The sequence below is a fragment of the Ranitomeya variabilis genome, chromosome 5 (genome assembly GCF_051348905.1).
Source record: "Ranitomeya variabilis isolate aRanVar5 chromosome 5, aRanVar5.hap1, whole genome shotgun sequence".
Classification (NCBI taxonomy): Eukaryota; Metazoa; Chordata; class Amphibia; order Anura; family Dendrobatidae; genus Ranitomeya; species Ranitomeya variabilis.
In genome coordinates this window covers 53274946-53288095 of record NC_135236.1, presented here as the reverse complement: position 1 = coordinate 53288095, position 13150 = coordinate 53274946, and the positions used below count along the sequence as shown (strand labels likewise).

The window sequence follows — 13150 nt, the reverse complement described above, 5'->3', positions numbered from 1 at the left end:
TTAGCACCAACAATGTACCAGCCTGTGAAGAAACTGATTAAGGAGATGAAGGATGCTAATGTTATCAGGGAAAGCCAAAGTCCCTGGGCTACACCATTAGTCCTAGTGAAGAAGAAGATGGCTCTATAAGATTCTGTGTGGATTACAGAAAATTGAACAACATCACCTACAAAGATACATATCCTCTTCCATGCATCGAAGAGTCTCTTACAGCTCTTGGTTCTGCTGCCTACTTTTCCACTCTGGACTTGACCAGTGGATACTGGCAAGTGCCCTTGGCAACTGATGCTTTTACCACCCCAGTGGGACTTTATGAATTTAACGGTATGGCATTTGGACTTTGTAATGCCCCCGCTACGTTTCAGCAACTTATGGAAAGATGTCTTGGACATATGAAGTTTCAAAGTGTATTACTCTACCTTGATGATGTCATGGTCTACTCCCACACCTATCAAGTTCATCTACGTCACCTGGCGGAAGTATTCAAGGTACTCATCCAGCATGGCCTAAAAATCAAACCCTCCAAATGTCACCTTTTAAAGCCAAGAGTCGGCTACCTGGGCCACATAGTCAGTGTTGAAGGAATACAGCCTGATCCTGAAAAGCTTGCTGTTGTGCAGAATTGGCCAACTCCAACAACTGTCCAAGAAGTCAGAAGTTTTCTGGGTTTTGCCAGCTATTATCGCCTCTTCTTTCCCCACTTTGCGAAAGTGGCTGAACCATTAACAGAACTCTTACATGGAAGCCCCGAGGAGAACTGTAATCGAAGACTTCCTATTGACTGGTCTGAAAGACAAGAGACAGCATTCCAGACGCTGAAGTCTTTGCTGACTCAACCCCTAATCATGGCTTATCCTAATTAAAGCCAACCGTTCCAACTTTGTACGGACGCCAGCTTCCAACGTCTTGGTGCAGTATTATCTCAAGCTCAAAATGGCAAAGAGCGTGTTATAGCATATACCAGCTGAAGCGTACGAGGTGCTGAAAAGAATGATAACAACTATAGATCATTCAAGTTGGAGCTCTTAACTCTGGTGTGGGCTGTGACAGACAAATTTAAGGATTACTCAGCGGCCACACCATTTACCGTGTTTACGGACAATAATCCTCAAGCACATTTGAATACTGCCCGACTAGGTGCCTTAGAACAAAGATGGGCTTCCAGGCTCGAAAATTACTGCTTTACCATCAAATACAGAAGTGGGAAAACCAATGTCAATGCAGACGCATTATCCTGACTTCAAGTTGAAGAAGAACCTCTCCAAGATGACACCTAAGAAGAGGTGGAATTGTAGCGCCCCCACCGCCGCAGGGCCGAGGGGTACCCGGTACCGGGCCTCTGAGTCTCTGCTCTGGGGTTGTCACGGTGGCTAGGCCCGGTCCGTGACCCTGCTGGTGGGGAGGCAACGTACAGTGAATGATAGATAAGGATGGTGATGCGGTGTAGTGCCGGACGCGGTAAAATAACGAGGACACCAGGTTGCAGTCTCTTTACCTCTTTACTGAAGGTTTAAGAATCCTCAGTCCAGAGCGCTGTCAACAGGGCTGTCAGAGACCGGCCGGTCCAAAGGCACATCAGGAGTTCTCTTTACAGGTGGGAATCAGTGTCTACCTTCTAGCGCTGTGTGTTGTAGTCCTTCCCTGCTGAGCTCCCGGGATAGTCCTCACAACTGAGTCTGTCTGTCTCTGATGTTCGTTCTCTCCGTCCCCCAGATGATATGGTAGGACGCACCCGTATGACGGGGTAGGCCTGGAGTTCTTCCGGGACCCTAGAGTCGCCCCTCTCCCACAGCTGCCTCCGTTGTCTGCTTAGGTGATTTGTGTGAGACAGCCAACCTATAATTGGCTGTCCGGCCGTGGTTTGCAGTAGTACTTAGAGTCTCTTACTTGCTCGGCGTTCCGGCCACCGACTGTTTGCGCCTCAGAAGGATGTTGCCTCGGTCTAACAGCACGACTCCTTCTGGTCCTAATGCCTCTTTTCTGTATTCCCGTTGTTCACTGGTTAGTTCTGCTCTGAGGAGTCTGCCAGGATCCCATCCCTGACAGGTCCTCTCACTAGCTCTTCCCAGCTACTTCTCCCTGTCTTCCTGTCCAACCCCCAGTTTTACCAGAGTGTGAGGAGTGGCCTACTAGATAGAACCACCCCCCCTGGTGGCCGGAGTGTGAAGTGTAGTGTGAGTGTTACCTGATCAGGTGAACTCCTTTAGTGCAATCAGACGTAACATCACCCCCCTTAGTGGCAGAGCGACATTACTGCAACGACCAGGACTCTGGGGCGCTGCAGAAATGTCTCCTATTTATAATAGGTTTGCTTAGAAGAATACCATCTCTGCTACCACAGAGACTGATGTAACCTCGCAGAGGAAATCTGAACCACTCAATGGAGGGGAGTATGAAGCTGCGTCACATTATTAGTTACTGTTATTGTGAACTAAACTAGATTGGTGCCAATACTAAAATGATAATCTATTGGTTGGTAGATGTCACGGCAAGACAATCTCGTCACAATCAATGCTTTAACAACAAGGTTTCAGAACATTGTCACCACTTTTAAGCCTTATGTACTCCCTGAAAATGCCTGTTTTGGATAAACATGTCTGTTATGGAGGTACATGAGTGTAAAAGAAAGATAGACTTACTCTATCATTTCCTCTACAATGCAGCAACTTGTGACCAAATTAAACTTACTCATAAGTGATATTAATGATGAATCGATAATCTTCACCCTGTGTGTAGAACGGACTCCAATATTTTGAATATCTGTTTAAAATAAAGAAGTCATGAGTTTTATCATCTCACCACACCAAAGAGTACGGACCATTCAGAGCTGGGTCCCTTTTATCTTCAGAAGAATTCAATTTTTGCTGCATATTCCATATGCCGTTGAATATCAAGGGTAACCTGGAAACATTTAATGTAATAAATCCCTGACCAGGTGAGTAAGACCACCCGGACAAAACTGAGGCAAATGTGTATGTGACAAAATAAGAGGAGACATGGGGAGCTTATCCATTATTCTTTATTTTACAGTCCTTTGTCACAGTGTTATAGACTGGGATAATTATCCCTTAACATATATTAAGCACAAGATTTTCAGCGATCCCTAGGACTGAACAGATCAGTGAACCCCAACCAGTAGCTAATGGTACACACATTTGTGTTCTTAGGCCAAGCCAATGTGCCCTCAAACATTGTTTTTGGACAAGGAATATCTGTATCAAAAGTGAGACACATAGTAAAGATCAGAATTGGCTGCTCTCATGGGGTTGGTTGTTGGACACGTAGGCCAAAGGGCTCATCATATTGTTGCCACCAAGAACAGGATGTTTTGCCACCCAGGACAAAGGGGACAAATATTTTTGTTGTGCTTCCTCACCCTTTCCATAGACCTTGGACCAATTCAACCCCAATAAAAAGAGGGGTCTTCAACTTAGACCTACAAGTTCAGCAAACTCTGTTTCCGAAAGTAGCTTTGCTGCTGGTTTGCTCAATATTTTCAACTACGGAGAGCAGACGGCTTCCAAACGAAGTCACCGAAAGAATATGTGATGCCTTATAACGGCTTCACGGTTTCCAAACCCTAAAAGAAAATCTTTAGGATCTATCCTCCTAAGCAGTTTATATGGGCATACGGGTCAAAAGAAGTTCGATAAAATGATACGCTGATATATATGATACGATTACTTGTTCCAGAGAAATCCACATTTTTCTAAATATGTAATTAAGTTGTTAAGATCTATGGGCTGGTTATGGATCTCCCTGAAAATCTGCCTCCAGAGGCATTACCAGTGTGAATCATGTAATAAGTGACACTTTGCTCTTATAATCACACACAGCTCACTCTGAAAGTGAGATCAGAACTAACAGTACAGCAGAAGTGAATTATGTCTCATTACAAACACATTTGCAGCAGCAGTTATCCTCTCAGTGTGGTCATCACTGCTGCAGAGCTGTGCCTGATTATAACCAACACAGTACAGCAAAAATGAACCTTGTCTCAATACAAACACAACTAATACATGTGCAATTGTCTCCTCACATTGCTGTCAGCTCAGCTGTACTGTCTTTGCTCCCTAAACTGGCTGCCTGTGAGATAGAAGCTAAAGCACTATAAGAGGAAAACTGCTGCTGCAAATGTGTTTGTAATGAGACAAAATTCACTTCTATGGTATTATGTTAGTTCTGCTCTCACTGCAGAGCTGTGGGTGTTTATGAGCAGACTATCAATTATTAGAAGGCTCACAGTGGTAATTCCCCTTTTGATTTAAAATAAGCTATGGAGGCAGATTCTCATGGAGATCAGTATCCGGCCCATAGATCTTAACACCTCTTTTACATATTATGAAAAGTGGGTATTTCTCTCGAATAAGACAATGAGTGGCAGATATCAAGATATCATATTATTCAACTTTCTATGACCTGCATGCCCATATAGACAGCTTACAAGGGTGGAGCCCACTGATAAATTCCCTTCAAACAGTTAAAATTGCTGCGCATTATGTTCAATGTTTGCGGCGCCTGAAAAAGACCTTGTGGGCACATAACTTTCTTCAGCTATTCATTAGAATAGAGAGTCGTCATAGGAGTGGAGAATATACAAAGTTTTGCTATCTAGTACAGAAGTGTATGTTGTTTGTGTCCCCCTTCCACACCCTTTCCATGACTTTTGGCCAATTCTGCATGTACTTTTCTTGATAGGTCTTCATCAACAGGTTGACCATGCCCAATCCAATAGAAGATAGTCTCAATATACCATCATCCTCTTAGAAGTTCCTTTTTTAAGATGTTGGACTCTTCTGGATACCTAATTGCCACTTTATAAGGGCATAATCAAGGTATGGCAAAAATATGTTGATAGGGCATTACACAACAAGCATGACCCATATCTTGATTAAACATCAACGTGTTCATTATTAAGAACAAAATTTTGTCCATAGTCCCAGGGGTCACCATCCAACAATACCTCCTAATTGGCTCAGATAAAGAACAACAGTAGTATACCGACCACTTCACCTTCCATAACTTGGTTGAGACCATAACAGGTTGGGGACCAATGATCTTTTTTTTTCAGAAGACCTAGTTTTGTACATCGGAAATATGGCATGACACCTCCAGGGCTTTATGTAAAAACAGTGTGCAATACCACTAGAGAAGACATTCAGTTTCAGCACTTGGCACCTCGGTAACAAAAGGTACAGACAGACTAGCAACGCTTTAACATTAGAAATGGCACCGAGACGAGTGACGCAGTTCAGTAGATGTACACGGGAACAAAGAGACAAGTCAACAATTGGCACTACTGAAGCTGAACATAGACAAACAAGTAGTTTTTTGATTTCCCGAATGCCCAGAGGAGGACCATGATGTCACCAATAACGACTTATGGGCTCATTTGTGTACATATGAATACAAGGCGACAGAAGGTTCAACAGTGTCCAACTGGGCCTCCAGAAGATCCTTTCCATGGACCAGGCTTCGACACAGAAGATGATATCTTGCCCCTAGGGTCTATACCATGTAGGTGAATTCACAAATAGCCAATGATGTTTAGGACTCCCATGTTCTGTATATCTTCAGTCCATTTCCTCCGGTGGGTCCAAGGAACCTTAGTCTGGGTGTATCTAAACCCGTTGCTCTTAAGATTCTTTTTAGCACGCAACATTGAAATCTCAGACTATTTTATTGCAGAAGTTATGCAAAAATATATATATCACTCTGTGTATAATAAGACCGACCATCCCTACAAACAAAATGATCTAAACTAATTACATCTAAGCCAACAGACAAACAATGGCTTATTTTAGGCTAAATCTTCTTGCAGTACCCTGTAGACCAGATCATATTTAGGATCCAAGTATAGTACGACATGAAGTTTGTGGACATTTCTTTTAAATTTTTGGGCCAATAATGGCCCACAAGGGTAGTAAAGTGTTGGAAATCGTCTCGTTAACTGTAAAGAAGCTAAGCTCCAATACCAGACACAACCAGTAGTCAGGAGTGCTGCTGTTTCTCAAGGAAAGCAGCTGTGTTTTACTGATCCGATAAAACCCCTTTAAAGGAAATTTAGGCACATCAGGACTGTGCAAATTAAAAATCGTGACCCTTGAGATGAATAGGTCATTTCATATCTCTCTTTTTTGTAAACTATGATAAGTGTCTACAATTGCAAGATAACTGAAGCATTTTGGGGAGACTGATACTGCAATTACTACATTCTTGTGGTGTGAAGACCACAGTAAGTTCAAGTTGCTATACAGTATACTGCCTCTCTGTGCTGAACAGACTTGTTTTAAGCTCCGCCCACTCTAAAACCAGGAAGTAGGAAAATATTGCACAGGAAATCATGCAGCTTCATGATATAAAACAATAGTCACAAAAAAAAGGGGAATGTTCACCCTAAGGTTTGTCATTAATAAATAAAACTGAGGTTCTAGAGAAATCCACAATAACACTTGGCAAATTCTAATAACTGGACAGATGGAACATAAGGCCGCAGAACTGTGCCATCACGAATTACTATACTAGTACCCCCCTTCCCTGTACTTTATCCTCTATTATACTTTTTATAATAAAACTCCCAGAATTCCTTTGGCAGGACAACTTTACACCTGAGCATACACAATAATTTACTTGGCTTGTTGGAAAACTGGATGGTCAACACATAGGACCTCCCACCTAAGATCTCTTTCCACTGCACACTGCCCCGTCCTCCTCCTCAAAATAGTCATGGAACCAGAGAAGTAAAAGAACAGTCTAGATGGAGCTGAAGCAAGAATGTGATAAGCAAGAAGCCCTGTGCGCAAATCCTTGAGATTTGGTGGGACACAGCGATGCAATCATGGTGGGCATGAGATCTTCAGCTTCCTTGAGGTTTCTCGGATACTTATTGTCTTCTGATCTCACATTCAAAGGTCTCTTTCAGCAAGCGAGATGATGAGGTTTCATAGGTGAGTGCTGTCCTTTGTGTCAAATATCGTACCTTCGGATCGTGTCACGCTTGCTTTACGGGCATTATTAGGAGCAAGAGTCAATGGATCCGGACGTATGAGGTAACTGGAAAATATATGATGTCCCGTTATTACAGAGAATAAGAAACATTTTATCCATCTAAATATATAGAGCAGTATTGTAGTGGTTGTATTCTTGTACATAGGGGGCAGTATTATAGTAGTTATAGTCTTGTACATAGGAGCAGTATTATAGTAGTTATATTCTTGTACATAGGAGCAGTATTATAGTAGTTATATTCTTGTACATAGGAGCAGTATTATAGTAGTTATATTCTTGTACATAGGGACAGTATTATAGTAGTTATATTCTTGTACATAGGGGCAGTATTATAGTAGTTATATTCTTGTACATAGGAACAGTATTATAGTAGTTATATTCTTGTACATAGGGGCAGTATTATAGTAGTTATATTCTTGTACATAGGAGCAGTATTATAGTAGTTATATTCTTGTACATAGGAGCAGTATTATAGTAGTTATATTCTTGTACATAGGGGCAGTATTATAGTAGTTATATTCTTGTACATAGGGGCAGTATTATAGTAGTTATATTCTTGTACATAGGGGCAGTATTATAGTAGTTATATTCTTGTACATAGGAGCAGTATTATAGTAGTTATATTCTTGTACATAGGAGCAGTATTATAGTAGTTATATTCTTGTACATAGGGGCAGTATTATAGTAGTTATATTCTTGTACATAGGGGCAGTATTATAGTAGTTATATTCTTGTACATAGGAACAGTATTATAGTAGTTATATTCTTGTACATAGGGGCAGTATTATAGTAGTTATATTCTTGTACATAGGAGCAGTATTATAGTAGTTATATTCTTGTACATAGGAGCAGTATTATAGTAGTTATATTCTTGTACATAGGAGCAGTATTATAGTAGTTATATTCTTGTACATAGGGGCAGTATTATAGTAGTTATATTCTTGTACATAGGGGCAGTATTATAGTAGTTATATTCTTGTACATAGGAACAGTATTATAGTAGTTATATTCTTGTACATAGGGGCAGTATTATAGTAGTTATATTCTTGTACATAGGAACAGTATTATAGTAGTTATATTCTTGTACATAGGGGCAGTATTATAGTAGTTATATTCTTGTACATAGGGGCAGTATTATAGTAGTTATATTCCTGTACATAGGGGCAGTATTATAGTAGTTATATTCTTGTACATAGGGGCAGTATTATAGTAGTTATAGTCTTGTACATAGGAGCAGTATTATAGTAGTTATATTCTTGTACATAGGAGCAGTATTATAGTAGTTATATTCTTGTACAAAGAAGGCAGCATTGCAGTAGTTATATTCTTGTACATAGGGGCAGTATTATAGTAGTTATATTCTTGTACATAGGGGCAGTATTATAGCAGTTATATTCTTGTACAAAGGAGGCAGCATTGCAGTAGTTATATTCTTGTACATAGGGGCAGTATTATAGTAGTTATATTCTTGTACATAGGAGCAGTATTATAGTAGTTATATTCTTGTACATAGGAGGCAGTATTATAGTAGTTATATTCTTGTACATAGGGGGCAGTATTATAGTAGTTATATTCTTGTACATAGGATCAGTATTATAGTAGTTATATTCTTGTATATAGGAGCAGTATTATAGTAGTTATATTCTTGTACATAGGATCAGTATTATAGTAGTTATATTCTTGTATATAGGAGCAGTATTATAGTAGTTACATTTTTGTACATAGGGGGCAGTATTATAGTAGTTATATTCTCGCACATAGGGGGCAGTATTATAGTAGTTATATTCTTGTACATAGGGGCAGTATTATAGTAGTTATATTCTTGTACATAGGGGGCAGTATTATAGCAGTTATATTACTGTACATAGGGGCAGTATTATAGCAGTTATATTACTGTACATAGGGGCAGTATTAGAGTAGTTATATTCTTGTACATAGGGAGCAGTATTATAGTAGTTACATTCTTGTACATAGCAGTATTATAGTAGTTATATTCTTGTACATAGGGGCAGTATTATAGTAGTTATATTCTTGTATATAGGGGGCAGTATTATAGCAGTTATATTACTGTACATAGGGGCAGTATTATAGTAGTTATATTCTTGTATATAGGGGCAGTATTATAGCAGTTATATTACTGTACATAGGGGCAGTATTATAGTAGTTATATTCTTGTACACAGGAGCAGTATTATAGTAGTTATATTCTTGTACATAGGATCAGTATTATAGTAGTTATATTCTTGTATATAGGAGCAGTATTATAGTAGTTATATTCTTGCACATAGGGGGCAGTATTATAGTAGTTACATTCTTGTACATAGGGGGCAGTATTATAGTAGTTATATTCTTGTATATAGGAGCAGTATTATAGTAGTTATATTCTTGTACATAGGATCAGTATTATAGTAGTTATATTCTTGTATATAGGAGCAGTATTATAGTAGTTCTATTCTTGCACATAGGGGGCAGTATTATAGGAGTTATATTCTTGTACACAGGGGGCAGTATTATAGTAGTTATATTGTTGTACATAGGGGCAGTATTATAGTAGTTATATTCTTGTACATAGGAGCAGTATTATAGTAGTTATATTCTTGTACATAGGGGCAGTATGATAGTAGTTATATTCTTGTACACAGGGGGCAGTATTATAGTAGCTATATTCTTGTACATAGGGGCAGTATTATAGTAGTTATATTCTTGTACATAGGAGCAGTATTATAGTAGTTATATTCTTGTACATATGAGCAGTATTATAGTAGTTATATTCTTGTACATAGGGGCAGTATTATAGCAGTTATATTCTTGTACATAGGAGTAGTATTATAGTAGTTATATCCTTGTACATAGAGGCAGTATTATAGTAATTATATTCTTGCACATAGGGGGCAGTATTATAATTTTGCTCATTCTCATGTTCCTTGCTGGAGATTAATCACTGGTTATGTTCATCTCAGTTGAGATAATTGCTTTTTACTACATTCAGTCTCTTCTCTGATCCTCAATGTACCAGAGGAAAGACCTAATCTGTCAGACCAGGAAAGAGAAGACAGAATAGAGAAAACAGAGAGAAGACAGCGACAATTGGACAATGAAGTCACATTACGGGGAGACATTAAGGAGAGTCTGCCTGACACCTGAACATTAGTGAGATGGACAGCTCTTCTAGAGATACAATGAAATGCCAAGAAACCGCAGGGAGCAGAAGACACAACGTCAACGCCGAGACAAGACGGAATATGTCATAGAAAAATGCAAGAGGAGAATGTGAAGAGGATCAATGGGAAATTATGAAAGGGAAGATGATCTCTAAGCAGCACATGGTGTAATGAGAGCGGGGAGGAACATCTGCAGATGACTAATGTGGACAGTGCCAGACTATGGGGAGTAACAGCATACAATGAGGACACATCAGACCCCCGCCTCCTCAGAAGACGACAACTGCACAAATTGGAAAATATTTGCGAATACAAAATTCCACTTTCTAAAAGTGACTGGTGACATCCAGGGAAATCTGGGATTTATAAAGCTGGTTATGAAGGATTTTTGTCAGTTTTTAGGATAGATTGTCAATATTTTATTACTGGAGACCCGGTCTATGGGAACCCTGCTGACGAGGACACAGAAGGGACAAGTGACTGAGACAAGGTGCAGGATGAGGCGCAGACCCCAGTAGGGAGCAGTCACTGTGCCGGGGTAAATAATGGAGGTAACATGAGAGCCGGAGAGATGAAATATACTTACACCACATCATTGAGCTCCAGCTTGGTGTCTGGGGAAGGATTTATAAGGATATATGACAAGGCGTTATCTGTGTCCATAATGTCCACTGTAGAAAAAGAGAAATAAATGCTGTGGTGAGAGCAGCAGACAACACGTGCATAGCTCCGCCCTCCTGACCGTATCACCCTGTGGTGGGCGGAGTCTGCATGTCATATAGCTCCTCCCTCCTGACTACCACCCTGTGGTGGGAGGAGTCTGCATGTTTTACAGCTCCTCCCTCCTGTCTTATAGGAGCAGACTCCATTCATATAGATCCTTACTCCTGACTGTATCACCCTGTGGTGCGAGAGCCAGGTTCCATGTCACAATGCTCCACCCTCCTATCACCCTGTGGTTGGAGGAGTAGTCTCCATGTCACATAGCTCCTCCCTCTTGCTGTATTATCCTCTGGTGGGAGGAGTAGTCTCCATGTCACATAGCTCTTCCCTCTTGACTGTATCATCCTATGGTGGGAGGAGTAGTATCCATGTCACATAGCTACTACCTCCTGACTGTGCCAAATTGAGGTGGGAGGGGCATACACATGTCACATAGCTCCTCCCTCCTATCACCCTGCAGGGGGAGGAGCAGACTCATGTCACATAGCTCCTCCTTCCTGACTGTATCACCCTGGGGTGGGAGGAGCAGACTCCATGTCACATAACTACTCAGCCGGGTATCACCCTGTGATGGGAGTAGTTTCCATGTGACTAGCTCCTCCCTCCTGACTGCCACCCTGTAGTGGGAGGAGCAGACTCCATATCACATAGCTCCTCCCTCCTATCAGACTGTAGTGGTAGGAGTAGACTCCATGTCACATAGCTCCTCCCTCCTGACTGTATCACCCTGTAGTGGGAGGAGCGGACTCCATGTCACATAGCTCCTCCCTCCTATCACCCTGCAGGGGGAGGAGCAGACTCCATGTCACATAGCTCCTCCTTCCTGACTGTATCACCCTGTGGTGGGAGGAGCAGACTCCATGTCACATAACTACTCAGCCGGGTATCACCCTGTGATGGGAGGAGTAGTCTCCGTATAGCATATCTCCTCCCCCTCTGTAGATTCTGCTGTGGTGGGGACACATGGTCCTCTATTTTTGTCACAAGTAGACAATATGGGTCACATACTGTACTCTGCAGTGGAGAGACCCAGATGTTTCATTCTGGTCTTCACCAGAGCATTGAGTTCCTGGCGTTCTGAGCGTCTGTACAGACTCATTCTCTGTTGGCTAATCCTTTCTGACGCCGACTTCCCAGGTTGCCTGGCTCCTTTACGAGACAGTCTGCGAGCCCACTGCATGCTCTTCCTGCGCAGTAATGGATGCTCGGACTGGTCGCTGGATGTAGAGTTGCGATGGGGCCCACGGCTTTGGATGGTGTCTCCCCAGCGGCTTTCTCTTGTGTCTTCATAGTCTTCCACGCTGATAGAGACCTGTGACTAGAAGGACAAGCATGAGGGGCATAATAACAATCAAAAATGGTCATTACACAGCCGGACAACATGTGCCATCATGAAGTGGATCAGCCACATCAGTCCAGCAGGAGGCAGAAACAGAGTGAAAAAGCAGTATACGGAAAAGGGACAAAATAAAGCGCTATGTTATCAGTATACGCTACTTCCTCCAGTCTATGTCACCCTATAGTGGTAGAACTACATCAGCACATAGGGGCAACATACTGATGATCCATGTGAGATTAATCTGGCTGATGTGTTCCCTACCCGGGCACTGTTATGTATCACTGGACAGCAGTATACCAGCACTAAATATGGGCCACACGTGTATTACTTATCTGTAGAATGGTGCCACTGTTTTATTTGACCACTGTATGGGACTATGTACTTGAGCACTGTATGGGACTACGCATCCAAGCACTTTATGTCACTATAAATCTGTACTCGGTGTGGCACAATTTATCTGAGCTCTGTATGACAGTTTATCTGAGGACTGTGTGATATTAGTAATCTGTACACTGTGCGGCATTACTTATCTAAGCACTGTACAGGACTATGTATCTGAGCACTGTTTACCGCTACTTACCTAGAGTCTGTGTTACATTATTTATCTGATGACTTAGTGGCACCATTCATCAGTACACCACTGTGCAACATTATTTATCTGAACACTTATATTATCTATCTTAGCACTGTATGATACTATTTATCTGAAAATTGTATAAGACTGTACCTGGTACTACTCATCTGCACACTGCATTACACCATTTATCTCAGCTCTGTATGACACTAACTGAAAACTTTGTGGCACTACTCATCTGCACACTGTGTGGCATCATTTATCTGGGCACCTGCGCTATCTATCTTTATAGAGCTATATATCTGAGTACTATGTGCACTATTTAGTTGAGCTGGTGGATGACTTA

General features: G+C 41.3%; 1 protein-coding gene across 3 annotated transcripts in view; it reads right to left on the bottom strand.

Moving 5' to 3' along the window:
• Nucleotides 1–3001: 3001 nt before the first annotated feature.
• The window catches only part of LOC143774425 (potassium channel subfamily T member 2-like), a 283326-nt gene continuing 273177 nt past the window's right edge, over nucleotides 3002–13150 (bottom strand). For all 3 annotated transcript variants that reach the window (XM_077262007.1, XM_077262009.1, XM_077262008.1), the window contains 3 exons: nucleotides 11900–12209; nucleotides 10755–10839; nucleotides 3002–7053 (listed from right to left, as the gene is read on the bottom strand). In XM_077262007.1, the coding sequence (XP_077118122.1) occupies nucleotides 6942–7053; nucleotides 10755–10839; nucleotides 11900–12209 (507 nt within the window). In that variant the 3' untranslated portion in view covers nucleotides 3002–6941. The remainder of the gene's footprint in view (nucleotides 7054–10754; nucleotides 10840–11899; nucleotides 12210–13150) is intronic.